The 26,431-nt window shown below is 44.8% G+C and overlaps 2 protein-coding genes across 2 annotated transcripts; both read right to left on the reverse strand.

The window, feature by feature from the left end:
• Positions 1–961: 961 nt before the first annotated feature.
• Positions 962–11,741, reverse strand: ARL6IP4 (ADP ribosylation factor like GTPase 6 interacting protein 4). The gene is made up of 6 exons (XM_054007000.1): positions 11,609–11,741; positions 7,965–8,170; positions 7,014–7,334; positions 5,075–5,192; positions 2,400–2,469; positions 962–2,054 (listed from the first exon to the last, which is right to left on the reverse strand). Exons 2-6 carry the CDS (start codon positions 8,155–8,157, stop codon positions 1,998–2,000), a joined length of 759 nt encoding a protein of 252 aa, XP_053862975.1. The 5' UTR covers positions 8,158–8,170; positions 11,609–11,741; the 3' UTR covers positions 962–1,997.
• A 2,880-nt stretch (positions 11,742–14,621) lies between these two features.
• OGFOD2 (2-oxoglutarate and iron dependent oxygenase domain containing 2) lies at positions 14,622–26,007 on the reverse strand. The gene is made up of 7 exons (XM_054006999.1): positions 25,793–26,007; positions 23,726–23,782; positions 21,910–22,020; positions 20,632–20,731; positions 19,438–19,562; positions 17,241–17,498; positions 14,622–16,292 (listed from the first exon to the last, which is right to left on the reverse strand). The coding sequence occupies exons 1-7, from the start codon at positions 25,952–25,954 to the stop codon at positions 16,017–16,019; spliced, it is 1,089 nt and encodes a 362-aa protein (XP_053862974.1). The 5' UTR covers positions 25,955–26,007; the 3' UTR covers positions 14,622–16,016.
• Positions 26,008–26,431: the final 424 nt, after the last annotated feature.

Raw genomic sequence — 26,431 nt, forward strand, 5'->3', positions numbered from 1 at the left:
GGGAAATGCACTATCCCTAAAGCCTAAGTCTGGCTATCTCCGGGGCCGTCTCTCGTTCCCGCACATCGCCTGCTGTCAGCGCTGCTGCCTTACCCTGACCCTTCCAAAGGGGGAGACTCAAGAGAGCTGCACCCTCTGCTGTTCAGTCGCCTGGCTCAGCCCCACTTCGACACCTACCTGTTTGTCCAGGGCTTGTCCCCCTCTCATCCTGGCTGCTGTCAGTGTCCTCCTTGTTAAACGTATGGTCCCAGGGAGGTTTGTGCCATAACTAGCGCCTTTATAAAAGGGAAGTGTGTTGGCGCCATCTGACCCATGTGCCTAACACCCAGCTACTAGAGGAGGAGGCCTGCATTAAAGGGGAATGGAAGATGCATTGATAGACCTGCCAGCAGACTAGGTGAATCCTTATATACGTGATCAGCCTCCCACAGTCAAACACCTCCAGTCCTTCTATGAGGCTAGAAAAGTGGCACATGAAAACTAGTTCAAACCATACAGAAGGACAATTTTTTTTGAACAGGCAGTGATTTTACAGTTCAGAACAAGACTTTCCACCAACAGGCATCAGACCCAAGTGACTGAAGAAGTCTGCGGTGGGATCCGTTCAATAGAGTGGAGTAAAGGGACCAAGGAAACTAAGAAGTCACCAAGGGAAGCAGGTAAAACAGGCGTCTCTAGGGGGAGGCAGTGTGGTACTGACGGCACTTTGGGCTTTCTAGGTCTTGCATTTCACTAGCTGTAGCTGCTCAGCGGCGGTAGCATAAGGTCAAAACTCTGACCTATTCTGCTTTCCTTAGCAAGCCACTGGGTGTCGAGGATGGGGCAAGCATTCATTGTAAAGCTTCGGGTATTAGCCCAAAACACACACACAAAGATCTTGCCTGTCCCCTTGCGACAGATTGGTTTGTATAATTGTCGTCCATTCACACTGGCACATAAAAGAATAACTTGGGCTGCTGGATTGATTTAACCAGTTTATTTTGTACAAGTTTTCAGATTCACCAAGTTAAGGGGGGGGGGGGGGCGCGGGGGAATCAGAAGACTGAGTTTTCCTGGGCTCCTCTGCTTCTGAAAGGCCAATTTCACAAACAAACCAAAACTGCCCCTTGCACCTTCGTAGGGTGGCAAGAGACAAAGAGCAAGGAAGGGGCATCGCTTTGGTGCAGGGACATGAGCAAGGCTGAGCAAACCCCTGCCCATTACACTTCACCCACTGGCAGGTACAGTAGCTGAGCTCCCAGTGCAGCCTGCCATCAAGGGAGCCAGTGCTAATTAGCTTGAACCTGTACCATGCCAAGTGCCTTCACCTCTCATTGGCTCAGTGAGAGAAGGCACCTTGCAGGATGTGGACCTAATGTTGCAGCCTGCACAAAGCTGGGGCAATGTATGAATGTGTCTCTGTACAGCTGAGGGCTAGTAACGGGACCTCTGTGTAACTGGGCAATCCAACCAAACACAGGGCAAATATTAATTCAAAGAGCAGGCACATAGCAACCACTTGTGAAAAATGATTCAAAGCAGCCTCATTTCAGGGGTTATGGCTGCCTGTACCTGGGCATTTGCCTTAGAGCTTGGAATCTGAATCACCATAAAGGAAGTGTATTAACGATAACATGTTGTTAACTGGGTCAGTTTGTCTCCTCCGGGGACTCAGCATTGTTGTGCTGATGGCACCCATGAGCTCCCTGGTGGGATTCTCACTGAGCAGCAGTGGGTTGAGCCTCAGAAAGTGACCAAGTTGAGAGCAATGTTGGTCAGGTCTTAAGGACTTTGCATGGACTGGCAGGAGAGAAGCCATGGCCATCAAAGTCACTCCCTCCTCCAGGCACTAGATGGACCCAGCAGAACAGGACATGTCCAAAGGGTAAAGATCCTGCTGTGTCACACTCAGATCTCATCAGTGCAGGGAGAATGGGGAGCTTCTGCTTTGGCAGATTAGTGTCTCAGCGAGCAGAACAAGAAAACCACCTTTCCTGATGTACTTGACATCTGGACTGTTACTGAAGCATTCCTGTCCTCAGCTGGAAGGCCAGGCCGTCTCCTCGGGTGGCTTGCTGTGAAGGAACAGACAAACAGGCACTTATAGGCCAGTCTTCCCAAAGAATCATGCTTGGTACTTCCATACCATCTACCTGCAAGAGGCTGAAAGGCCTCTGCCAATGTGAGTGATCAAACCCACTTCCACCCTGGCTAGGTAGGATTTATTATCCCAGTTTTACAGATAGGAAAAGCCAAGAGAGGGGCTGCAATTTCCCCAAGGCCACACAGCGAGTCAGCAGAATTCAGCTCTCCTGCCCCCCAGGCCTGTGTTCTAGCCACTAGCCCATGTTTTCTGCTTTACAACCCAGCTTAGGGCCTTGCTGGCTCCAGAATGCGTCTTCAGTACAAAGGCCGTCTACCTTGTTAATCTCTTTGTGTCTTTCTTTGGTGACAATTTCTTCTAGTACTTCTCCATCTCCCTTAATAAGCCTGTAACAGAAGCACATCAACACAACCAGTAAAGTCTATCAGCCATCCAGTTACCAGCTGTAAGCAACACATTGCTTTGTTTCCCCAGCAGCAGAAGGCAACATTCAATGAGGGTTCTGTCCCCACTGGAGGAGTGACTAGATCACCTCCCTCACGCGCCCACCCGGCTAATGTTTCATGCTGAGGGAGACGGTATTTTGCTTCGGAAGATGTCCAACAAACTGGACTTGTTGAGGGGTAACACCAGCAGCACCTTCTGTGTGAGCATGTGCTCTAGAACAGAGTCAAGGGCCTCTGCCAACACAGGCTGGCTGCAGCCCGGTGTCCCACACAATCTCTGGGAGGGCGGCAGCTTTGCAGTGGCAAAAAGGCTCATCACATGCTGGGGCTTGGGCCAGGTGCTGCTCTGACAATCTGGTGTAAACCTGGGTCAACTCCACTGACGGGTGTAACGCTGTCGTCTCTGTTTTAAACATGAGGGCAGCTCCACTATAGAACACCGGGAGTCGGGCTTTAGCCAACCCTCAGTTAAATGGCCTTTGCAGCCTTTTCCATTATGCTGCCTGCAGGATTAAAACCAACAAGGTCTTGCTTCAATACACTTCTTCGAAAGATGCCGTGTACTGAACGTATTGGGAACAAGCTTCCTCTCCCAGCATTCCCATGAGGTAGGATCTGCCGTGCTTTAGGCAATCCCCAGCCCCACACTGAGCATTCCCTAGAGATCAGGCATGTTGCAAATCAAGCCTAGCAGGCTAGTGTGCTGCAGGGAAGACACATGCTAAGGAAAAAGGATCTCCCATTATCCTATAACTCGGCGTGTGGTTTTTCTCGGCAGTGGGAAACTGGGTTGGTTGTTCCCACGCAAATGTAACGTGCAGACAGCTTCCTTTACGACTGAGGAGGGGCAATGCAGAGGTTTAAGTCCAGTCCCCAGTTGCACATAAAAGTTGCTGGATTATCTAGTAATCAGACAAGCATTTGACCTTTGGTAACAGAACTGGAAAGGACCCAGTGGGGCAAGGGAAGGGGAATGGTCTCAAGCCAGCAAATCCAGTAGCAGAATCAAAGGCAGTGCTCAGCCTCTGAATGCAGAAGAGGAATTTAATTGTCTTCGTTATGTGCCTTACGGGTAACTGACATTCATGCAAACATCTTTCCTGAGCATTGCTGGCTGCCTTCTATTTTAAGAACTGCCTTGCCACACACAATTTCCTTCAGCGTGATATTTTCTATTCACTGTAAAGATACAGTTTAGTGAAAACAGGGTCATTTCTACTCCTGCGGGCCCCTAGAAAAGAGGGGCAATTGCCCCCAATTGTGCAAATAAACCCCTCTGGCCAGAGGATCTGTCTGTACTAGGGACTGGACGCTTCAGACTTGACAGGCAAACATCCAAAACAGCAGCTGCCACCGAAAGACCAACGTCTGACAGGTCAGAAAACAGCAAAGCTCAGAACTGTCAGCCAGATCCGCTGGTTCAGGTTCTATCCCCACCCCACAGCTCAGAATTGCATTTACTTTGGGGAAACTGATCTCTCCCTCCGGGGAAGGAGGAAAAAACCCTCCGCCCTGAGTAAGAAAACTTCAGCCGGATCTTGCAATAGCTGCTCCTCTTGGTTGCATACTGAGCACAGGCCATCAAGGACTCCGCTCTGGGCGGCTGTCCATGCTCTGTAATCCCACTGATTTCAGGAACAGAGAGCAGTCAGCACTACACAGGAGGTGCTTAGCACCTGGCAGGATCAGACCCTCACTTGGCATCTTCTAACAAGAATAGTCTCAGCCTCTCTCTCTAAACACAGCAAGCCTTTTTCTCCGTCCCGCCTTCAATCCTGGTACTGAGCAGCTCCGCTAGTCAAGCAGAGACCAGCGTGATGTAAACCTTTATTGTCTGGGCCTGAGAGCTTTAATCTCGAGCTGGCCTGATGGGTCCCAGTGTTCAGCTTTCGCACTAAGAGCCTGGCTAGTAACAGCAAGGTAACAATGAAGGCTCAAGAGGTTGCTGCTGAGAGTGACCGCCCCTGGAGGGGAGGTAAAAAGGGATTTAGAGAGAACCCTGCTTTTACAAACAGCAAGGAGCTGGTGCTAAACCGGCATATGCTTCTGCCTCTCTTTGGAAAAGCCTAAAAAGATTCTGCTGCCCCATCTCTCTCCACCCTTCAGCCAGCCTCCTACACTGCTAGGAAATCAAATTGTTTCACTGGTTTCAATACAAGATGTGAATTCCTGTCCACTGTTCAGAAGCTTTGCGGATTGTAAGCTCTTTGGGGCAGGGACCGTGTCTTCCTAGGTGAGTATACAGCACCTAGCACCTTTTGGGCCCTGCAGCAGTACAAGTGATTCACCCTAAAATATACCCCTTAGTGGATATGCTGAACGAACTATGATTATTTAGCTCAACATTATCTACTACACTTACACCTCAGCTGGTATAAGACAACTAGCTCTGTAGACTTTAACAGAACTATGCTTATGTGCGTCAGCTGAGGATCTGGGCCCTAGAATTCTTGTAAGTATGGAAATCATGCCTCCCCAGACGCTCCCAAACAGCACTGTTTCTCAGCTATTGTTTCAGGACCCTCTTTAACCCCTGGGACTGTACCTTGTTCTTCCCGTTTCGGGGTCCACGACTTTTCTGATGACACTTTGCCTTGCGTCCCATTCTTCTTTCGTCATTGGTTTCATAGCCTGGATGCGGGACTTTTGTTCATCTGTCAAAACTAGAATGCAAACCTCAATGAGCTCCTTGAATAAGAACGTGTGCACATAGGTCTGTCTTCTGTCAGAGGATCGTGAAGCAGAGGGGCTTACAATTATTATGGAGCACCACTCTGTGCAGTGCACCGCTGAAAACACTTGTTCCAAAGAGCCACCTCCCCCAAAAAGCTTGAACTATTTAAGCCTCCCGCTGCTCCTCTGAGGAGGGTACTGCTAGCTCTGTTTCTAACGAGTAAACTGAGGCCTGCAGAAGAGCTAAGTGATTTGTCCAGAGCCACAATGGGTGAGATTTTCAAAAGCACTCAGCATTAGCCGGACACACCTCCTGTTTAAGTCAGTGATAAAATTCCCATTGATTTCAATGGGAACAAAGTTACGCCAATGCTGAGCACTTCTAAAAATCTCACCACTGGTCCAAATGCAGAGATGGGACTAGAATCCAGGCGTCCTGGGTCCCACTCCTTTGCTATGCTACAGACGTTTAACCCTACACCTGTCTTTGAAAACCCTCTTACTAGCACTTCTGCTTGGAACATTTTCCTTTCCAATGCTATTCTACCCTGCTTATTTATCCCCCGCATCCTCTCTTTCCTTTTAACAGTAAGAAGGATTTAGATACTTTGTAAATATCTTTAAGACAGAAGAGGAGAAATCCCTGGGGAAGGCAGGGCAAAATGCATTCATCCAAAGCAGGTGGTTTTGGATTCCTCCCTTATCAGCAAACCTTCGTCAGTTAGCACCGCCCCCCCTCCCCCCAATGGCTCCATTACAATTCCTCTGTCTGGATCCATCTGCCACCTGGTCTGTTCTGGGACTGAGACTATCCGGCCTCCCTGCCTTATGTATATAATTACACACGTTAAAACTGAATTACTACCTATTGTTAAAACCAGTGCTCTTTCAGAACTAGCATACACCACATACTACAACCCCTACTGCTTTGATCACAGACGTAGGAGAGTTCCCACCAGGACTAGATAACACACACACAATGGATAAATAATAGTTTGACATGAACAAGATCTTTCCAAGTAAATCATAGATTCTGAGAGGAACTGAAACGGGGATTTGTGTATGACTCTAACTGAGGGATCAAAGCCTCGTCTGCTTTTTTACTGTCACAAACTCAAGGAGCAGATAGACCTTCGATTTCAAATTTGAGGCCTGAGGTAAAATTTTCCAACACACCCAAGTGACTGAGGTATTTGAAGTCCCCCTGACTTTCAATGAGACTTGGGCGCTTTTTGAAAATTTGGCCCCTGGGTTTGTATTTCTTGCACTCTCAGCTCACCCATGAGATACACTGGAAGATCTGGGGGCACCTTAAATCAGTGGTGGATACTGTATAGAGGACCAAGTCTCAACAGATAGCGCTAAATTTGTGTTCATTCCTTATCTTTCTCATGGCTTTACATATGTGAGCAAAGGAACATGCAGAGAACTATCAACTTCACATCCTGAATGCCACTACCAAGTGCTTCATGAATTCATTGCCTGTGGGTACACCCTTTCATTTTCAACTCTTGTTCCCAGATCACAGGCAATTTTAACAAGCTTACAAACAAAACCATCCATTTGGGTCCTCGTGTATACTCATGGTTGCTCAAATTGGGCCACTGAAATTAGGAGGGAAAAGGCATCCAGAGTTCAGCAATCAGTGTTCCTTATCATGCAGTTTCTAATGATCCTTGGATGAGACATTAAAAGAATCTGCTTCATTAATGAGTGGGAGAGTCACATGGATTTTCTCAAATGGCGCGTCACTTCTCTGCTCTTTAAGTGGGCAAGTGTGAGTTTTTTAAACCTGGAAACAAAAACATTACCTGGGCCAGGTTCCACCAAAGATTCTTTCTGCCACTGCTCCAGCGACGGGCCCGGCACGCCTTCCACTGTGGCTCTCTCCTCTTTAGGCCGGGCCTTCGATTTCTTTTTCAGTTTCTTTTTTATTTTTTTCTTCTTTCTCTTTTTGTCTTTCTGTGTTGTTCGTTTCTTCTTGCTGTGTCTCCTCTTTTTCAATTTGGATTCACTGTCACTTGAATCATCTGAAGAGGAGTTGGAGGAGGAAGTCCCAGAAGACGAACTTGTCGTGTCAGAGGAGGAAGTACTTGCCTTTCTCTTCTTCTTGTCTTTGGCCTTCTTTTTCTCTGCAATACATTAAGAAGGGGGTGGTTTGGAGAGAACATTTGCTCCATGGCAGCCAAAGAGTCTGTCACATTCTGCATTTTAAGCTACAACAGTTCGTTGTTCTGGCTTTGTTCTTTGTTAGGTTGCTCAGAAGACTGAACAAATCAAAACATTAACGCCACAGCAAAATCCCACTGGGCTAATACTTTTATATTAGCCCCCTCCCACTGTGATAACTGGGCACTGTGCCTGATCCAGTCAGCACCCCTCCTGTATGCCTATATCCCAAGACTGGGGCAGGAGTTGGACTCCATTCAGGCCCTTGAGACTCATGCTACCCAGGGACTATGCAACCCAGAGGCTTGGATTTCCCTCACAGGGATGGTCAGCGAGGGGTGCCTGAATGGATCTGTGACAGGCACAATGCTAAAAGCTCTGCATGCGGGAAATTTTTAAGGCTCTAGAGATGTCGGAACACAAGAGTAATGGGTATGAAGTGTGTGGTGAGATGATTGTCTAAAGTTAATTGCTAAAAGCAAGCACTGTGTATTCCCACAATGGCACTCACTGTGCATATGCCCCCTGGTGGCTCCCAGAACCATGTGAGAAGTCAGCCTTCAGCAGTAGCTATCACCCTCACCTGCCCTTACCATCTTTAGTAGATGCTGAGCTCGACCTGCGTCTGTGAGACCTGGATGCCTTCTTCCTTGGAGGAGACAGACTGCTTCTCTTTGAGTCTTTACTGCTTTTTCTTCTTTTCTTTTCGTCTTTTTTGTCCTGTCTGCTTTGAGCATCGCTTTCACTCCTGCTTCGGGAGCGTTTCCTGGATTGGCTGTGAACCATTGTGCTTTGATTCCTATTTTAAACAATTCATTTTTCTTTCATTATTGGTGTTAATAAAGGACAGTGAAACTTAATTCCATCTAAGGAGACTGTCCCAAAGTATCCCTAAACACAGCAATTCCAATTCTGCTCCACCTATAACGAGGAGGCCCACCTTTGTTAAGCACCCAGTTTATGCTTATCCATTAAGTAGTTGCTGAAGACAGGTTTAGAGTATTACATTAGATTCAACTTACAGCCAACTTTTCTCCTGAAACTATATGTGAAAATCTCTGACAACTGCACAACAAGTTACTCTGTTACATAGCAGTGGCCAGGCTGGGTTCACCAAGCCCTTCCCAGTAGTCCACAAAATAAAACACAAAGGAGTGAGGGACAGAGAGCTGAGGGGACTCCATGAGAGGATCTTTCAAATGCTGTTTTTCTTTGCACTACAAAATCTTTAGGCAACTCTTCTGTGCATCCCAAGCTCTCTTTGATTAGATTTGGCATGAGACTTCCACCACACTCTCTTCCCCCTTTCTTTTAAATGTCAGCAGTAGCTACCGTGACACACAATTTCACAGCTGTGACGATTCAGCAGAGGGCAGTGATAAACACACTTCATTACTGTATATTCTCTGATCATTTTTCATCCTTCTCAGGATCTAAGAGCTAGGGGTTCTACTTTCTAATCCATGCCTATGTATTGCCCCCATTACTGTTAGCAGGAGTGTCACATGCTCTTTATGGCCCCATGGCCCCAGTCATTGCATGATGAATACTGCCACTGCTGTCAGCAGCATTAAAAATTCCATTCAGAACTGAACAAAGAAGAATCAATTACCGGTTTATTTAAAATACTGACAGCAGCCACTAGCTAAGGGAAAATAATGAATTTTTAATATTTCAATTTACTTTTATAAAACAGATTACATGCGGAACTGCCACCTTTTTCAATCAGCCCAACACACGGGCAGTGGAATATAAGGGCAAACCAATCTATGGTTAGATACAAGCTCACATTCATTTATAAAAAAAAAAAACTGGCATCAGCGTAATTGTAGCTGGGAAAAGCTCTCATATCAGATATTTCCTGGCTAATATATTAATCGTGTCTCTACCACACCGAAGTTCAAAACAAGGTAATCCAAGCTACATACAAGTGAATCAGAAGTTCAAATTGATTTACAAATGAAAGCCTCAATAAAAAGAAACAAAAGCTTTAAGGACACATAGTAGTAAAGCTGCAAGGGATCAGATCCACACACCAAATATATAAATAAAATAAATTAATTAAAGGAGATATCCCATCTCCTAGAACTGGAAGGGACCTTGAAAGGTCATAGAGTCCAGCCCCCTGCCTTCATTAGCAGGACCAAGTACTGATTTTGCCCCAGATCCCTAAGTGGCCTTCTCAAGGATTGAACTCACAACCCTGGGTTTAATAGGCCAATGCTCATGTTTACAAAAAGACAAATCTCTTTCACCAGGTCCTTGAAGACCCAGATAGCCCTAGAAGCACTATTCTGATCTCAGATCCACAACTGCATAGACACAATCCTGTACAATTAGCTAGTGTGGACAAAAGTGCAGTAGCTGATTCTACAAGAATTCCACTGATAAAGTCCAGAGATTCATGGCTCAGCCTAGACTGTATGTGGTTATTTCCCTGAACTGGATTTTTCTACGGATTGCCTGTGTGAATGTAAATGAATGCTGACATTAAACACTGCCTTTCCTGTCTAAAAAGGCATTTGATTTTGCCCTTAGATAAATGGGGGAAATAATGAGCCAAGTTTTTCCAGGGCCTGCAATATAAGCTGGATGTGTGTTTGTTTTGGAGTCTGAATCAGGCTAATGAAGTTTACAATGAGGACTGACAGAATGTTTTCCCAGCTGCAGAGAAGTCTCAGCAGTCTCAAAACCCAGAGTGGAATCTTTTAGACACATCATGCTAGAGAACAAGTCACTAGATCCTAGACCAGTGATACTCAGACCTCAGTGGTTCAGGAGCCAAATTACTGATCAACATTAGCCAAGAGCACCACAGTAGTATGAATTCCTTGTTTCATTTACACTCTCTCTCACACACACACACAAAATTCTCACAGCAAAATGACTGACCAAGTATTATTAACCAATTGTAGTTGATAAAACACAGTAAAAGCATCCTGATTGGTTAATAATTAAATCACACAATGTTTTAATATGTGCTGCAAAGAGCTGCAGGAGACACATTAAAGAGCCACTTGCGGTTCCCAAGCCTCTGTTTGAGTATCACTGTCGTAGACACTAGCCCAAAATAGCAAGTTGTAATGGTGCAGGTGCAGACACAACTCTACAATGGTGGAAATGTTTCCTGTCCTCTCCTAGTGTTTGTTCAACACGCTAGCCACCCCCACAGATCTCAGCCTAAAACAGTGGAATCAGATTTATTTCAAAGTGATTTAAGCTGAAGAAGTAGATTAGTCCAAACTATTCAGTAGCCTAAAACAGCTGCATATACACATCAGCTTTTTTCTCTCTCCCTTTCTATACACCTGTACCCTGATATAACGCAACCCGATATAACATGGGTTCACATACACCGCAGTAAAGCAGCACTCCGGAGGATCAGCGCATCAGCTCCCAGCCACGGCACTCCGCTTCCCGCCGCCGGTGAGTGCGGGGAGGTGGGGGAAAGGACAGTTGACAAGAAGGTGTGAGTAACAGGAAGGGGAAATGAGTTTTTAGTTCTTGTAGTGACCCATCCACTCCCAGTCTTTATTCAGGCCTAATTTGATTGTGTCCAGTTTGCAAATTAATTCCAGTTCTGCAGTTTCTCGTGGGAGTCTATTTTTGAAGTTTTTTTGTTGAACTATTTAAAATGGGCCACCCTGATTACCACTACAAAAGTGATTTTTCTCCTGCTGATAATAGCCCACTTTACTTGTCTTGTTAGAATTGGTAAGGCAACTCCCATCTTTTCACATACTATGTATATATATATATATCTTCCTGCTGTATTTTCCACTCCATGCATCTGATGAAGTGGGTCTTACCCCACGAAAGCTTATGCCCAAATAAATTTGTTAGTCTCTAAGGTGCCACAAGGACTCCTCGCTGTTTTTACACACCCCTGTGCTTTTCATCAGTAGTTCTCAGTGCTTTACAAGGCAGAGCAAGTGCTGTTATGCCCATTTCCCAGATGGGGTGCCTAAACCCTGCCCACCCCCCGACTCCGACACAGTGGGTGCTGGCCCTTTAAGACACACCAACAGGCGGCTGGCACTTTAAGACTCTCCCCCTTCTCCTCCATTACTGCTAGATACGGTCCGTCCCCAGACAGCACCGCGCATGCGCAAAGATACCAGCCCATGAATGCTTTGCGGACCCAATCTCGCCCCGTATTCCTCCTGCCAGGGCTCGTCCCCCTCCCCCGCCCGGCCCCTCCCGCACAGAGACAGGCCGCCGCAGGTAAGGGACTCACCCTCGGGGGTGGGGGGCGCGAACAAGCGGCCTGCCCCGCGCGCGCTGGAGGGGGCGGCACAGCCCCGGCGTCTGTCGCTGAGCGACCCCCGGGAACGGGTCACTTAGTTGGTTTCTTTCGTTGCCTCGCCCACTTCCGGTGTTCTTTTGTTTTCTGGGTCCGGTGGGGAAACCAGACCCCGGCCATATGGTTCCTACCCTAGCTGTGTCTGGGCCGGGGGAGCAGGGCTCAGCCCGAAGGAGACATTGCAGCAGCCTGTCGGCTGCTGTGCCCCCCTGAGCCCGGCTGGGGGCAGCCCTCAGTGGGGTGAGGGGGCCTCTGCCCATGGCAGGGTGTAGAGTCTCCCTCTCGGGGTGATGGGGGAGCCCAGGTGTTGGTGAGAGCGGGGCTGCAGCAGGGAGGAGACGGGGCTGGGGGCTCTTGCTGTCTGTGCTTTGTGGTGATGAGACCAGGTGGGTGAGGTAATATCTTTTATTGGACCTACTTCTGTTGGTCAGAGAGAGAAGCTTTCCAGCTCCACAGAGCTCTTCTTTGTGTCATGCTGCTCAGATCGCGGGCTTCTCTTCCCCAGCTTTGGCTACACATTTCAGGGAAAGACAAAATAACAAATCCGAAAGTAGGGGAGCCGACACAGCAGGACCTGCTAGAAACTATCCTAAAATAAAGAAGGCTCAGGTGGTTGTGACACATAGACCATATGAAAGACCAGAAACATGCTAAGCCAGCATTGAATTGGGTACCTGAGGTAGGAAAGAGAAAGCAAGGAAGATCAGGGAAGAACTGGCAGAAGACAGTGACAGAGGATATGGAATATTCTGGCATCACGGGGGAAAAGTACAGTAGAAACTCAGAGTTATGAACACCGTGAGAATGGAGGTTGTTTGTAACTGATCAAAACGTTATGGTTGTTCTTTAAAAAGTTTACAACTGAATGTTGACACAATACAGCTTTGAAACTTTACAATGCAGAACAAAAATGCTGCTTTCTTTTTTTTTTTTAAGTAGTTTACATTTAAAAACAGTGCTTTTTTGGTCTCTGCTGCTGCCTGATTGCATACGTCCAGTTCCAAATGAGGTGTGGGTGACCGGTCAGTTCATAACTCTGATATTCATAACTCTAAGGTTCCACTGTACCACAACTAGCGAGTGACCATAATCAATGGCGAAACTAGACTGCCTGATGTGTCAGTGGCACAAGAGGAACTAAGATAAGGTAGTCCTACGGACTGAGAGTGGAGCCCGGTTGTTATAGGCACCGTTCAGAGTAGTAGACAGACCTTGACCCTTTGAAGAGTTTACACTCTGAATAATGAGACATTTACAGTCTCCCCAGGGTTCTTGGTGAGTTATTTTTTCCCTCCTTATATCCCCCAAATTCTGTATTCCAGCCTGAGACACAGTGAACTTGTAAGAAACCGATGCCATAATAATACAAAAAATTCTCAACATGCAGCCGTGTGCTGATCCTATATTTTTCCTAATACTCCAAACTATTTCCAATGTCATCTTTTTCCTGGTGAATAATTCCAGCCTCAGCCTCGTGCAGCTTCTTTGGCAGCTCAACTGTTTTTGTTTTGGGCACAAAACCCTTCTGGGCTTTTCCAGACACTGGAAGTTCCACTGGTTATGGATGACTGCAATTTGTGTTAGAATACTCTGCAGAAGCAGAAATTAATGACACTACCACTTTCCCTCCTCCACTTTCTGTAGGTGAATAGCAGTTTATGATGTCCATTTGCTTGATGGCTCTGATCTGTTAGACTTAGGGTGTATTTGTCATATAGACAATGCATATATTTGCCCTGGTCTGCATTCCTTTCCTCCTTAACTTTGAGGAGCGGAGTTTAATATGTCACGGGGTTCTATATGATAACCAAGGCATTCCTATTCCCTGGGTTAGGCAAGTTTGCCTTGTTAGCCTGTTGCAGGCAAAAGTCTCACTGAAGAAGAGGTGTTGGAGCAAAAGCCAAAGAAAATCTTCCTTATCCTCTATCGCTGTCTTGAAGGGGTTGGTTTTCCCTGTGCAATTCAGAATGTTCTCTGGAATGTAAGTGAAGTTCAGGAGGGTTGTTGGTCAAGGTCAGTAAGAGAAGCATCTACTGATGATGCCCAGGTAGAGATCCCTTGCTCTATTGTTACGGCTGTCCTTGACATACACAGCCTACTGCTTTTTCTCTTCGAGGGTCTCCTGTAGTCTGCTTTCTGCTGTTCACCCTCAAAGACATGACCAGCTAAAAGCTCAGCAGATATTTGATTTCTTTTCCTCCTCCAGAGAACATGCAAGTGCCTCAGAAGTATTAATGAATTTAGCTTTGAATGCATGTTAGATAAGAACAGTATTATCCTAATTTTACACATGGGGAAACTGAGGCATGGAGTTGCAGTACCCATGATGACTCAATGAGTGAGTGCCAGAGACTCCTACGCTCCTGATTTAATGATTAAATTACAGAGGAGAGAGATTATTCCTGTATATCCCAGAGCCTTTTCTTTATTGTCAGTCATTTACAATCTGAATTCACGGTAATAGAATTCAGACAGCAGCCCTATTGACAGGCACATTTTTCTTTCATTAACTTAATTTTCTTGGTATAATTTAAATGCAAATATGAAACAAACATTTCCTGATGAAGAAATTAAGATTCCGTGATTGGTTTTGTTGTTATGGAAAACAGCAGAAGCAAAATCCTTTGGTGCTGATTCTGGGGTTTTGTGTACAAGGGTAATGGCCATTTCACTTTCCAAATGGAATTTGAAGGAGTTTTTCAAATGCAAACTAATCAGCAGCATACGCTAATGAGATGTCAAGGCCAAAGCACTCCAGGATCTACTGGGAATGCTTAAAATTAACACTCTTCATAAACTACAGTGGTGATATTCAGAGTCTGCCTTTCATCATATTGTTAATTATGCAAATGAGAAAGTTCATATCAAGTAATTACCAGAGCTAAAATGAATGACCTAAAGAAGCCCCCAGTAAAGTCAGTAAAAAGAAGAACAGGAGTACTTGTGGCACCTTAGAGACTAACAAATTTATTAGAGCATAAGCTTTCGTGGACTACAGCCCACTTCTTCGAAAACCTGTCATTATGCAAGTAAAGTCAGTGATATGGATAGCTAATAGACATCTAGTTTTCTCAGGAGTCACATGAGGCAACAAAATCAAAAGGATATTTTGGCTTCTTGAATATCAGTTTTCTAGATTTTTGGAGTCTGTGACTTGAAGCTTTGAATTAATGTCATGGACTAACAGGCCCTGAGACAGACAGTGTGTGTGACTATCTAATCTCACGCTCTCTAATGCACTCGTCATAGTGGGATATTCGTGCCAAATTCAAGAATTCAAAAGATTGTATTGGTCATGTAAGGGACTAGAATGTCCACTCTTCGCTTGGAGATAGGTTTCAGAGTAGCAGCCGTGTTAGTCTGTATCCGCAAAAAGAACAGGAGTACTTGTGGCACCTTGGAGACTAACAAATTTATTTGAGCATAAGCTTTTGTGGGCCACAGCCTTGGAGATAGTTTATTTTGTATGCCCACCTTGGAAGGATATTCTCATACCTAATGGAAGGTGATTACAAATGTTTAGACTACTTCTGCATACTCTCTCCTTACACCAGAGAGACCGGTTGTCATAAATTGCAAACAGTCCCCCAAATCTTTGGCTCTCCAGCTGATTTCTGCTTGTTCATGTGGAATCCACAATATCTTTAAAAAGTGATTTTTAGCACTTTGAGTCTGGGGTTATAAAGGCAATAAGTGACTCACTTATAGAGTAATAGGTTTATGTTTGTCCTGTAAGATGCAGCCATTGGAAGCAACTTGATCACAAAGTTGCTTGTTTTAGCCACTAGGGGACAACACTGTCACATTCTGGGCGGGTCTTGCATTCCATCCATTGGGAAGCAGCAGGCTCTTACCCTAGTGAAGTTTGATATTCCATCCAGAAGAGGGTAGTGGTAATTGTGAATGGACGCTGACTGACATGATAGCATATTGTTATAATTCTTTTTTTTACACATCAACCAGTAACAGTGGCTGTCAGAGCAGCTGTCTTTGTATAAGATCTAAGCAGTCTTTCTGCCTGTTTTCTATACGTGTGATTGTACCTCTGCAGTTCACAGTATAGATCAATACCTTAAGCCTTTTTACATTTTCAGAATATGCTTATAAAAAATTCCCACAGTGCAGGCATTGTCTACCCAGACACCAACTCCTCCAGTAGACCCCAGATGGCGGCTGCTGCTCAAAAAGCTGTTTTCCCTCCCCCAGGAGAAGTTTTTGAGTTGCCTTCTAAGAAGCTATTTGTTGACCTGACAAAAGGGATACTGTGCTTGTTTCTGCTATCTTGGGGCTTGGAGCTCAGTTTTAGCCAGCTCAGACTGGAGAATTCACTCCTTACCATCTCCTATATTAAAGAGCATAAATCCACAGTCTTGGGCATGTCACCTTCAGGACTTCTTGTGAACCCATCTCCAAACCCTTCAGCATCCACTAATTCAGGTTTCTTGTTGCACATGGGACAAAGCTGATTGCGGACAGCAGATGATCTCATCCATACAATGAGGTTCCAGCGCTCCCCGGAGGCGACAGGCAGTGCCCCATGAATCTGCCCTCCTTGGTGTAGCAAGCCTTGGGATACCACATGTTCAATCTCCACGTACTTTGGCACTGGGGTTGGGGCCTTGAAAATAGATAATAAAGCAGACACAAGATTACATGAACTCTCTCTTGCTGCTGACTTTCTAAAGAGTTGTTATAACTTGCTTTTAGTGCCTTTCACCCCAGACTGTTTTACTAACCAATGATATCTAGGGATCATGTCACATACATCTGAAATGCAGTCACTTCTGGGATGAGACGTTACAGCTGTTAAACCGTTCGGACCGTTAAGGACAGACAGTAAACAGTTCCCAGCTCAAACTACATAGAGGCACATAGAGAGGCAGACTGTAACCGTTCAATAGCAATTCGGCCAGCACATATTAACCCTCTCTTGCTAAAAGTACATTGGAAATTCTAATCACTGCAAATGACCAGGGCTTTAGTTTCTCAAGTGAAAGACTGAAACTGCTTGAGTCTTTAAAGCATTTTCTCCGCTCCTCCACAATGAGCCCCCCGGATTATTATTTTAGTTGTGAAGGAGGTAGAGCATTTTACTCCCTCCTCTGATGTAAGAGTTATCTGTGTGGTCTATTTGAATCGACTCCCGTTAACGTCAATATTTATGATTAATTCACAGCAATAAAGATTTCACTATAACCTCCTCTTACATGGAAAACTGGTGAACAAGATTCTGATTCAGTCAGAAGCAGACAATTAATTTTAGTCAATCAACTTTTTAAATGATCTTTTTCAAAGTATAGCTCCCTACAAGCACCAATCCTCCTCTACAGCTTATTCTAGTTAGGCTCATAACATCAAATAAACCAATCAACGAAAAGGGCCAGGTTTGATCTGTGAGAGTTAACCCTATATTTTAAGCATAAGGCTACTTGACGGTGTCACCTTTAATTCAGTTACTTAAAAAGTTCCTGAAACAAAGTTAATGGCCTGACCCTGCACCTCTGAAGTCAATGGGAATTTTGTGGGGTGCAGGATCAGGCCTAAGTTAGAGAGAGATTCTCCGTACCTGTCTGAGGTCTCCAAAATACAAGTTGCCCTCAGTAAATTCTTTTCCCAGGGATACATTTAATGTGACTTCTGCATTGTCATAGTGAGAGCTCAAATCCAGATCTTCATGTAGCGAGTACTTGACGATAAATGCTTTGTGGCTGTCCAGGGAGCCTCCCCCACAGTCAGGGTAAAGCAGGGATGTTATGGGCTGCAGATATTTTTCACGCAGAGGTGTAATGAAAGCTTCATACAATCCAAGCTCATTTAACAGAACCTGCGCCAAAGAGAGAGTACATGGAACACACTGATCAGCAAATAGAAACATGGTCGCTTCTGCTATATCATTAGACATTCTACTGAGCCTCCTGGTAGTCATCTTCCCTCCCAACCTGGCTGCTTCCATGGATGAAGAACTAGCGAGCAAAGATCCAGGCTGTAACAGGGACAGTGAGTTCAGAATGAAAAGCGACGTCAAGCAGAATGCCAGTAAGATCAAAACCAGCATGGGTAGTGCCATATACAAAGCCAGTTTTTACTGATATGTTGTGCTATTCCTGCTGGTTTTATAGAGCAGTCCTGTCTTGTATGGCTAAAGAGAACTCCAGTCGCAGGCTGTCAATCCAACCCTTGTCACCAGCACTAAATTCATACATAAAATGCTATGTTCTTGAAGTATCAAGTCCCAGTTGTATGAAGTACTTCTACAGCCAAAGCAAGGACTGAGAGGCCCTACTTGGAATGGTGTGGTCAGTGTACAGTCACTCTGTTTTGAGGCGACTTTCTAAAGGAGGGAGTCAGTGGATCCCAGAGCAGTGGCAGTAGACTCCAGAAACTTGCTGTAACTGTGCAGAAAGGCAAGAGAAACTGGGACTTGTAGTCCTTGGAGAGGAAAAGACTAAGAGCAGAAGGCCTCATGGATGGCTGAGGGAAATGAACTCCATTGTGGAGGAGCTAGAGATCAGGACTATTGAAGTTTGTGTGCAGAGCCACAAACTCTGCCTGAACTGTGTATTTCCTTAGTTTCTTTTACAACATTTCCTTGTCCATTTGGACACTGCAGTTTATAGTTCATATTGGAGAGATTTATTCTCTTTTCAGAGAGTACAGTTATAATGTACAGGTGACTACAATAAAGACACTGGCTTATGCCCTCTATTATAAAGCAGGACCTACAGTCTGAAAAATAACCCTACTAACCCACTCTTTGCATGGTTATGTCCCAATTTATATAGTAGAAGTCTCTTAAGTGGGACACTCGGGTAGATGGCTAATCTCCCACATCAAATGAAGACACTTATTAAAAATAGACTTGAACAGAATACAGTATTGCATTAAATATTATGCATGGTATTTCATCTTTATTTTTTAAAACTTTATTTGGCAGCTTCTGTACTCAGAGCAGAATTACATCTACCATATCAACACCTAGTTAAACACCAGTTAACCCCTTGGCACTATCCAAATGTGTCCCCACTTATATTAATGCTGCCCCAATTAAGTAGCAATCATTGCCATTCACTATCACTCAGATAAATAGATCCCCGAAATATGTCTCAGTAAAGCAGCCATCTCAGTTAACTAGTATACATTGTGCTACTTTTTGTTTAAAAGCGGGGTGCTAACATTTTACCATCAAACTTTTTCAGTAATTGTTTTATTTTTATATGTAATATAACATTTTAAATACAAGATTCCACTAAAGCAGATTCCACCTCACCTCTCCTTCTGGCAACCCCACACATGTACTAAGTTAGAAGTGTAAGTAAAATTAACTCCCTCACCCTTGTGCCTTTTAATTTATGAATGTCTCTGCATTTGGGGTTGCACATCAGTGTGTGTAATAAGAACAGGAGTACTTGTGGCACCTTAGAGACTAACAAATTTATTAGAGCATAAGCTTTCGTGGACTACAGGCCACTTCTTCGGATGCATATAGAGTGGAACATATATGCATCCGAAGAAGTGGGCTGTAGTCCACGAAAGCTTATGCTCTAATAAATTTGTTAGTCTCTGAGGTGCCACAAGTACTCCTGTTCTTTTTGCGGATACAGACTAACACGGCTGCTACTCTGAAGTGTGTGTGTAATGGATTTCCCCAGATCTTGGAGGGGAATGGACCCTGATACATGCAAATAGGTTGGTCTGATGAGTGTCACTCACCCTAAAGGCTGTAATAGCACATGAGAGGTTAACTCTACAAAGTTGAGTCTTACCCCATAGTTATTCATAGTGTTTGGCCGGCCTTTGGGCATCTCAGATTGCTCAAAGTTCTCCAGCTCTTCAATGAAGACTCGACAGAATTCCTCACTAAACACTGGAAGTCGATATATCCTCTTATCTGACCAAGAAAAGGGAGGTGTCTCTTATTAGGTAAAATAGCAATAGGGACTATCCTTAACAATAACTTTATTTGCCAGAAAACAGTACTCGACGGCAGTACAAAAGAGAAGACAGCCTCCATATGCCTCATTGCATGTTTTGTTTGTTAAACAGTTATTACTACAAGGCGGATTGACTTTAGGGCATGTTACTTATTGGTCACTGGAAACTGAAAGCCTCTCAGACTTCCCAGGCCAATAGCTAAAAGCATCTGAATGATGAGGTGACCAGGTGGTGATGGAGAATTACTTGAGGCATGGCATTTTGTGGGAGGTGGGACATCATCCCTCTAAGGACTCTCCATGCCAATCAATTAGCTCTTTCTGTTAGGAATATAATACAATTACATTACACTTCCAGCATAGGGCCTTAAAGATCCACATAAAAAGTGGATCAGCATTACAAATGGGGGAACTGGGATCCAACAGCTTGAAAAAGTCACTTGTACCTGAAAATAATTCCTCTTATGTAACACCCACAATGGGTGTCAATGCAAAACCCCTCTATTTTCCATTTTACTTTTTATACTTTCATTGCTTCCCCTATATATTCGGTCAGCTTCTCCCGTACTGAAAAGGCCCCACAAACATCAACAAGCAAGCAGAAAAACCCGGAACTTTAAAAAAAATATTCAAGACATAATTTAAAGGGGGATCTACTAAATGGTCACTTTGCGAAATAGCCCATTTAAAATAATCCAAGTGTAGTGTGTCCCTTGAACAGACTTGCCGAAGGTCAAACATTGAGTCAGTGGCATGGCCAAAATAAATCCCAGGATTCCAGGGGTGATATCCTGGCCAATGGGAGTTGTGCCATTGACTTTTAAGGGGCCAAGATTTCCCCCATCTCTAACAACTAGACTATGTTGCCTCTCTCAAGAACTTTGATCATGCAGAAGAAAACGTCCTAATGGTCTCCAGTCATTTTTCAAAATTACAATATTAAAGAACTTGTTTAGAACAAGCAATTCACCACTGAAATGACTTGTGTGTATCTACCTACATTGCTGAGAGGTTCTTTCGCTTTACCTGATATAGAATCAATGCGGCGCACGAGGCCTTGGAGATCAGCATCTTGTGACGTGCAGTACTTAACTGTCTCTAAAAACTCCGGAGCCAGAAATGAATCCTTGTGTTAGATGGGGAGAAAGACAAAGAAAAAAAAATAAAATGAACACACAATGACTTAATCTCTGACCTTCAAACAGCCACACCGCAGGCAGGTTGAAATGTAAGTGGACTCCAGGGGGCCACACCTAGCTTGCATATAAACATATATAAAATATTTAAATCATGAAAAAATGCACAAAGCTGTAATCTGCACTTGTAATTTTCTTGGTAGATTTATGTAAATTACTTATTGCTGGAGTTCAGTTGTAATTATAAGCTATAGCTGGTCAGATTTATCTTTGCACTGGTCACACTACGGGCACACATAACCTAGCTGACAGCAGTTCTCAAACTGTGGATCGGACCCCTGTTTTAATGGGGTCGCGAGGGCTGGTTTAGACTTGCTGGGGCCTGGAGCCAATGCCGAAGCCCAAGTTGCTTCAGTCGTGGGTGGCAGGACTCAGGTTACAAGTCCCTTACCTGAGGCTGAAGCCCTTGGGCTTCGGCCCCCCCACCCTCCCAGGGCGGTGGGGCTCGGGCTTTGGCCCCCCTCAACCCAGGGCAGTGGGGCTTAGGAGGGCTTAGGCTTCAGTCCACTCCTGGGGTCATGTAGTAATTTTTGTTGTCAGAATGGGGTCACAGTGCAATGAAGTTTGAGAACCCCTGGCAGATCAGTGTGCAAACAGTCATGCCCAATTGATTTTTTTTTTTTTTAACCACCTTGCTTTGGGCCAGGCTCTCAACACCATCCAGTAATCGGGCTGTGCTATGAATATTACACAGTGAAGAGCGTGATGCAGACTGTCGCACTTGTTATTAGATTAATCTTTCTATTGGCTGCTCCTTAAACTCTGTACTGCCCAATAGTCTTCGTGATAAGACTTTACGCCTCATATTACCCACAGCAGTCTGAGCTGGTTCTGAATCTATCCTCATCTACGGGACTGTAACTATTGACTTTAGTTAAGTTACCCCAGAATAAATCGAGAGTAAGAAGCAAATCCCATCCAGAGGGTGTCCTGTCTTCTTCAATAGAGATTTATGAAGATGTCCAAGTTGTGGAAGTCACTTTTAAATGAATACAGTCCTGAGACTATACAGGATTCTGAAGGACACAAAGGAGGCTTTCCTATTTCAAACTAGATTCCATGTGGTTACTACAGCACTATTACAGACTCAAAACAGCAAGTATTTTACCTGTAGAACGTATACTTCTGGATGCTTTGGTTTGTAACATTGTGAAATTATGGCTTTTCTTGCCATGGACTGATGATCTAATTGCTTTCTTCTTTGCACTTCTTTCTGAATCTAGGAATAAGTGAAATGATCTTGTTAAGAGATCAAATGTTGGCAGTAATAAAAAAAGTTCCATTCACTGATTCAAAATAGTAATTTTTGCTCAATGCATCATCTGCTCATGTGCACCTTTGGTAGTCCTGAATGTACTTCTATGCCTTCAACGGGTCACTAAAGGAGAGGTCTAAGTCAGACTCTCATTAAGACAGACGGATGGGTTTAAAAAACAAAACAACACCTAAAGGAATTCCATTGAAGTTAACTGAGGCTGCAAACTTTCAGCACCTTGGAAAAACAGGCTCCTTATTAGTGCCTACATATGGTTTTAGTTGCCTAACTTTAGATAGGCCAGAATTTTCACACTTGAGTAAGTTTGGGCAAAATGAGGTACTTCAGTTGCAGAGAGTTGGTGCACATTAGTGAAGGCTTATTCCCAAGCGCTGCTGTGATGACCTACTCTGTCACTTAAGGAGGAAGCAACCTGTAGTAGTAGTAAACTCAGGCAACTCTTCCAATTTCATAAACCTCCCGGGAGGCTAATTTTGAGATACCCTTGTGAAAGTAGGAAGCAGAAAAATTATCTGGAGGGTGCGGACACCATGTCTGGTCTCCTCCATTCTCCTGGGCCTAAAAAGCCAGGCACTTACCAGAGAGAGAGGTAACTTCCTTTCAAAGATCTCCCTTTATTTGGGCCTATTTGGTAACCAGAGATGGAATCCTCCCTTGAAAGTGCCCTGTGGAGAGCTCCTGCTTTTAACCATATCTTCTAGTGGCAGAAACTGGGTACTGCAGACCCCATGTATTTCAGAGTAATTTCAGTGTAAATGCATTTTTAATCCTGTTTTTTCTTGAAATTGATTTTCTTTTCAGTCTTGACTTGAACTGGACATTGATGCTGGGGGACTCTTGGTTTCCTTATGGCCAAAGAAGACTGTGGGGGCTATACTGATTTTAAGTTGTTTAGGAATCCTTTCCGATTAAATGATGCAATAAATATTAATCTATTTTGCTGAATACCCCACCCTAGACGTGGCTGCATTTCAGTGGCATGTGAGTGATCCCTGTACACAGCGTGTACAGTGCTGCAAGATCCTTTGGGATGAAATGGTATGATCTAAATGCACTACACTAACTTTTGAAACATGTATTTTACAAAAAAGGAGAATGGAGGGAAATTAGAAAAACTGATTAAACCAACAGGAAGGAGAGCCAGGGACCCATTGTCATGCAATAAATGTCAGTGTTAACTTCAGGACTTTGTCAGCAAATGAGCTCATCAGAATATCCAATCTGTTCTCAGGCGCTAGTAGAGAGTTTTTAATTTCTATGTCAATCCAGCACATCGTTTATGTCTGAGTGTGAGAGTGCGTTGGGGGACAGGAGAGAAACCAGGACGGAGTGTTTCAATCCTGTATGTAACATTGCCTCCCTCTGGCTTTCAGCAAATCGCTTGACTCTCTTCTTCACTGTTCATACAAACTATATCCCCAAATGCTGTAGCGTTAACCCTATATATGAAAGTTCCTGTAAATAAAGATGATTCGTTCTGAAGAACGTCTTCTAGATTAGATCTCTACTCCCACTTAATCAAGCAGACTCCACAACTTGTGGTTGAAAAATTGTAATTAATTGAGATAAGCAATACATATGAAAACAGGTGGTCCATGTGGAGCTGTCTGGACTCTTACAAATGACTTATTGGTAAAATTGTGTATACCTCTTCCAGAACTGCATTAAAGTCTTCATCACTCCTGCAGCCATGATCACCTAGCACCTGTAATGTAGAGAGATTAACTGTTGATAAGGATCATGGATTTTTATGGTGCTCATCAACCTGGCATGGGCAGTGTTGTCAACTCTCGCAATTTTACTGTAAGTCTCCTGATATTTGGTCTTTCTTAAAGTCCCAACTCCTGAAATTGTGTGCGAATCTTAGATTTAATTTTAAAAAATAATTTTCTAGCTCTAATCGAATTATGTCATATAAATCTATTTAGATTTAGCAATCGGTAGAGCAATTGACACAGCAGTCTAGCTCCCTAAGAAACAGCCTGGGGCTCTGATGCTGCAGCCCAAAGTTTGCTTTAGGAGCAGAATTAAAATATAAAACAGACTATAAGCAAGGATTTTGGGTTTTCTCCCCAGATCCTTTATTCTGGGCTGCTTTTTCCTTGATCCCGATATACCCATTCCACAACCAGCCCTTTGGGGTGCAGCCCATAGCCACTCATTCCTTTATCCTCAGTTCTTTTGCACAGTAGCACTACCTGCTGCCAGAGGAATCAGGAGGTCTCCTGGATTCTCAGGCCAGAAGATAACTAGCTCTCTACTCACCCAATCCATGCCTCCCTATCTACACAGCTAATTTTAGCAGTATAGTGTCCTGCTGCTGGAGCCCTTGCCCCACAGCAGGGAGAGGCTCTGGCACATCCTCTACAGTGTTGTGCTATAAGGTTGTCAATTACCTGCCAGCTTTTTGACATAGCCAGATGGGCTACAGTTTGAGTCCCACCTGAGACTTGCCAATCTGGGGGGAAATCCCAGACACTGGCAAGATTGGTCTTTTAACATGTTCCTAGAAGAAAGCTCATTAAAGGACATATTTTACTATGTTTGTGTTACAGTTTGAATTATGCAATTCTGCTTTTAATGGTACTATAGAGATGGGTAGACCTGAAAATTGACCAACATTACTCCAGTGGTCAGTATCCCCGTTGAAGGTCTTGCTTTAGTGACTCTGGTCATTTTTTCCCTTCTAATATGATCCTAGCTTTATAGAAAGCCTGTATATTGAACATGGAGTTCATAGATCACCTATAATATGTTATGGCAATACTTTACGTAGGTCATAAGAGATGGCTGGCTCCCTAAGGAAAAGTACAATATTTCTATAGTAAAGGCCCTGAACACTACAGCTTGCTCTAGCGCATAGCCCAAGTGCAGGTTTGTGTTTTCCAGTAACAGCATTTGCAACACAACTTTCATGGAAAGACTTCAGATGGTGACTAGACTTGTGGGTGTATTTTCTTTTAGCATGTAACTGTTCTGAATATACATTTTAAAGGGAAGCAGTGTTGTCTAGGGAACCATGAGTTAGGAGATCTGGTTTCTACTTCCAGCTCTGCCACAAATTTGTGGCCTTAGGGAAACTGAGGTCCATATTAAGGAGTTTAACAATCTATAAAATAGGGATAAGACTTCCCCAATTTTGCAGACTGGCTTAAAATCCTCTATGGCAGTAAGAACAGGAGTACTTGTGGCACCTTAGAGACTAATAAATTTATTAGAGCATAAGCTTTCGTGGACTACAGCCCACTTCTTCGGATGCATACCTATGCATCTATGGCAGTGTAATATTAATGGATGTTGCATTTCCACTTCTTGATGGAAACTGTTGTGTTAAATAGCTACCACCTCCTGCCCCTGGGGTGGATGCACGTCAGAGGCAGGCAAGAGGCCCGTGTACAGTTTGTGAAGCATGTTGGAATTCTCTGGGATGAAATGGTGCAATAAGTGTTTATTCAAAATCTATTTTGCCTGCAGCTGTAGGGAAGATCCGGCCCCAAATGTAGCTGAACTGGGGGGGAGGGGGTGACCACCCAATACAGTACCTGGGATCCAACAGTACAATGTAAACACCAGGCACTGGTGCTTGCAGGGGTCCCCATTTGCTTTCCCCAGCCAGGGACCCCTCCCCTGTGGGTGCCAGGGGGGGAGGGGGAATCCCCCCCGGCTCCCATATCCCCCTCCCCTGTGGGTGCCGGGGGGAGGGGGCGGCGGTTACCAGCCCATAGTCCCTGCGGAGCTGCGGCTCGTCCCGGTAGCTGACGTGCAGACCGTAGCGCCGCAGGAACAGGTTGTCCGTGTGGAAGCAGGCGCAGGCCAAGAAGCCCCGGGCCGGTCTGGGGGAGTCGCCCCGAGCCGGGGACCCGGCCCCCGTGGACATGTTTCCATCCGGACTGGAGAGGGCGAGGGGCGGCGCCTCGGGCTGAGACAGACGCCAGGGAATGGCTGTGAGGGCAGCGGGTCCGGTAACCAAATGGTTCCGCCGGGAACCAACAGGCCTTGCTTCCGGTGGCCGCTGCTCACACAAGGGAGCGTCAACAAATTATTCGGGGCGAGGGAACGAAGAGAACCGAGGGGGCTTTTTGCCTGTTTCTCAATCTTCTGTCGCCACACCCCGATTTACTGTCTCTTCCCCTCTTCCCTCCTGTTTCTTCTCTCCTGTCCTGTTTTCCTTCTCTTCCTCCTCTCCTCCTCCACCCGTATTGGGCTCTCCTGAATCACCCCCATGGTATATTGAGAGCCTTAGTGGAACAGTGGGATGGAAAGGGGCATTTTAGTTCTGGGTGGGTGACCCTGACCCCTGGGCATGGATTAGAAAGCGTTTGGGGTCTTTCTTTGGGGATGACATCGCTCAATC

This window comes from Malaclemys terrapin, chromosome 16 (assembly GCF_027887155.1).
Source record: "Malaclemys terrapin pileata isolate rMalTer1 chromosome 16, rMalTer1.hap1, whole genome shotgun sequence".
In the NCBI taxonomy this organism is placed as follows: Eukaryota; Metazoa; Chordata; order Testudines; family Emydidae; genus Malaclemys; species Malaclemys terrapin.

Coding starts and splice junctions, on each gene's coding strand:
- ARL6IP4 (XM_054007000.1), bottom strand. CDS start 8,157: ATGGTTCACAGCCAATCCAGGAAACGCTCCCGAAGCAGGAGTGAAAGC. Junction 5,193..7,013: donor TTTGGTGGAACCTGGCCCAG/GTAATGTTTTTG, acceptor TTTGCATTCTAG/TTTTGACAGATGAACAAAAG. Junction 2,055..2,399: donor GACACAAAGAGATTAACAAG/GTAGACGGCCTT, acceptor GTTCCTTCACAG/CAAGCCACCCGAGGAGACGG.
- OGFOD2 (XM_054006999.1), bottom strand. CDS start 25,954: ATGTCCACGGGGGCCGGGTCCCCGGCTCGGGGCGACTCCCCCAGACCG. Junction 17,499..19,437: donor ACACTATGAATAACTATGGG/GTAAGACTCAAC, acceptor TCTTTGGCGCAG/GTTCTGTTAAATGAGCTTGG. Junction 16,293..17,240: donor ATTTTGGAGACCTCAGACAG/GTACGGAGAATC, acceptor TCTATTTTCAAG/GCCCCAACCCCAGTGCCAAA.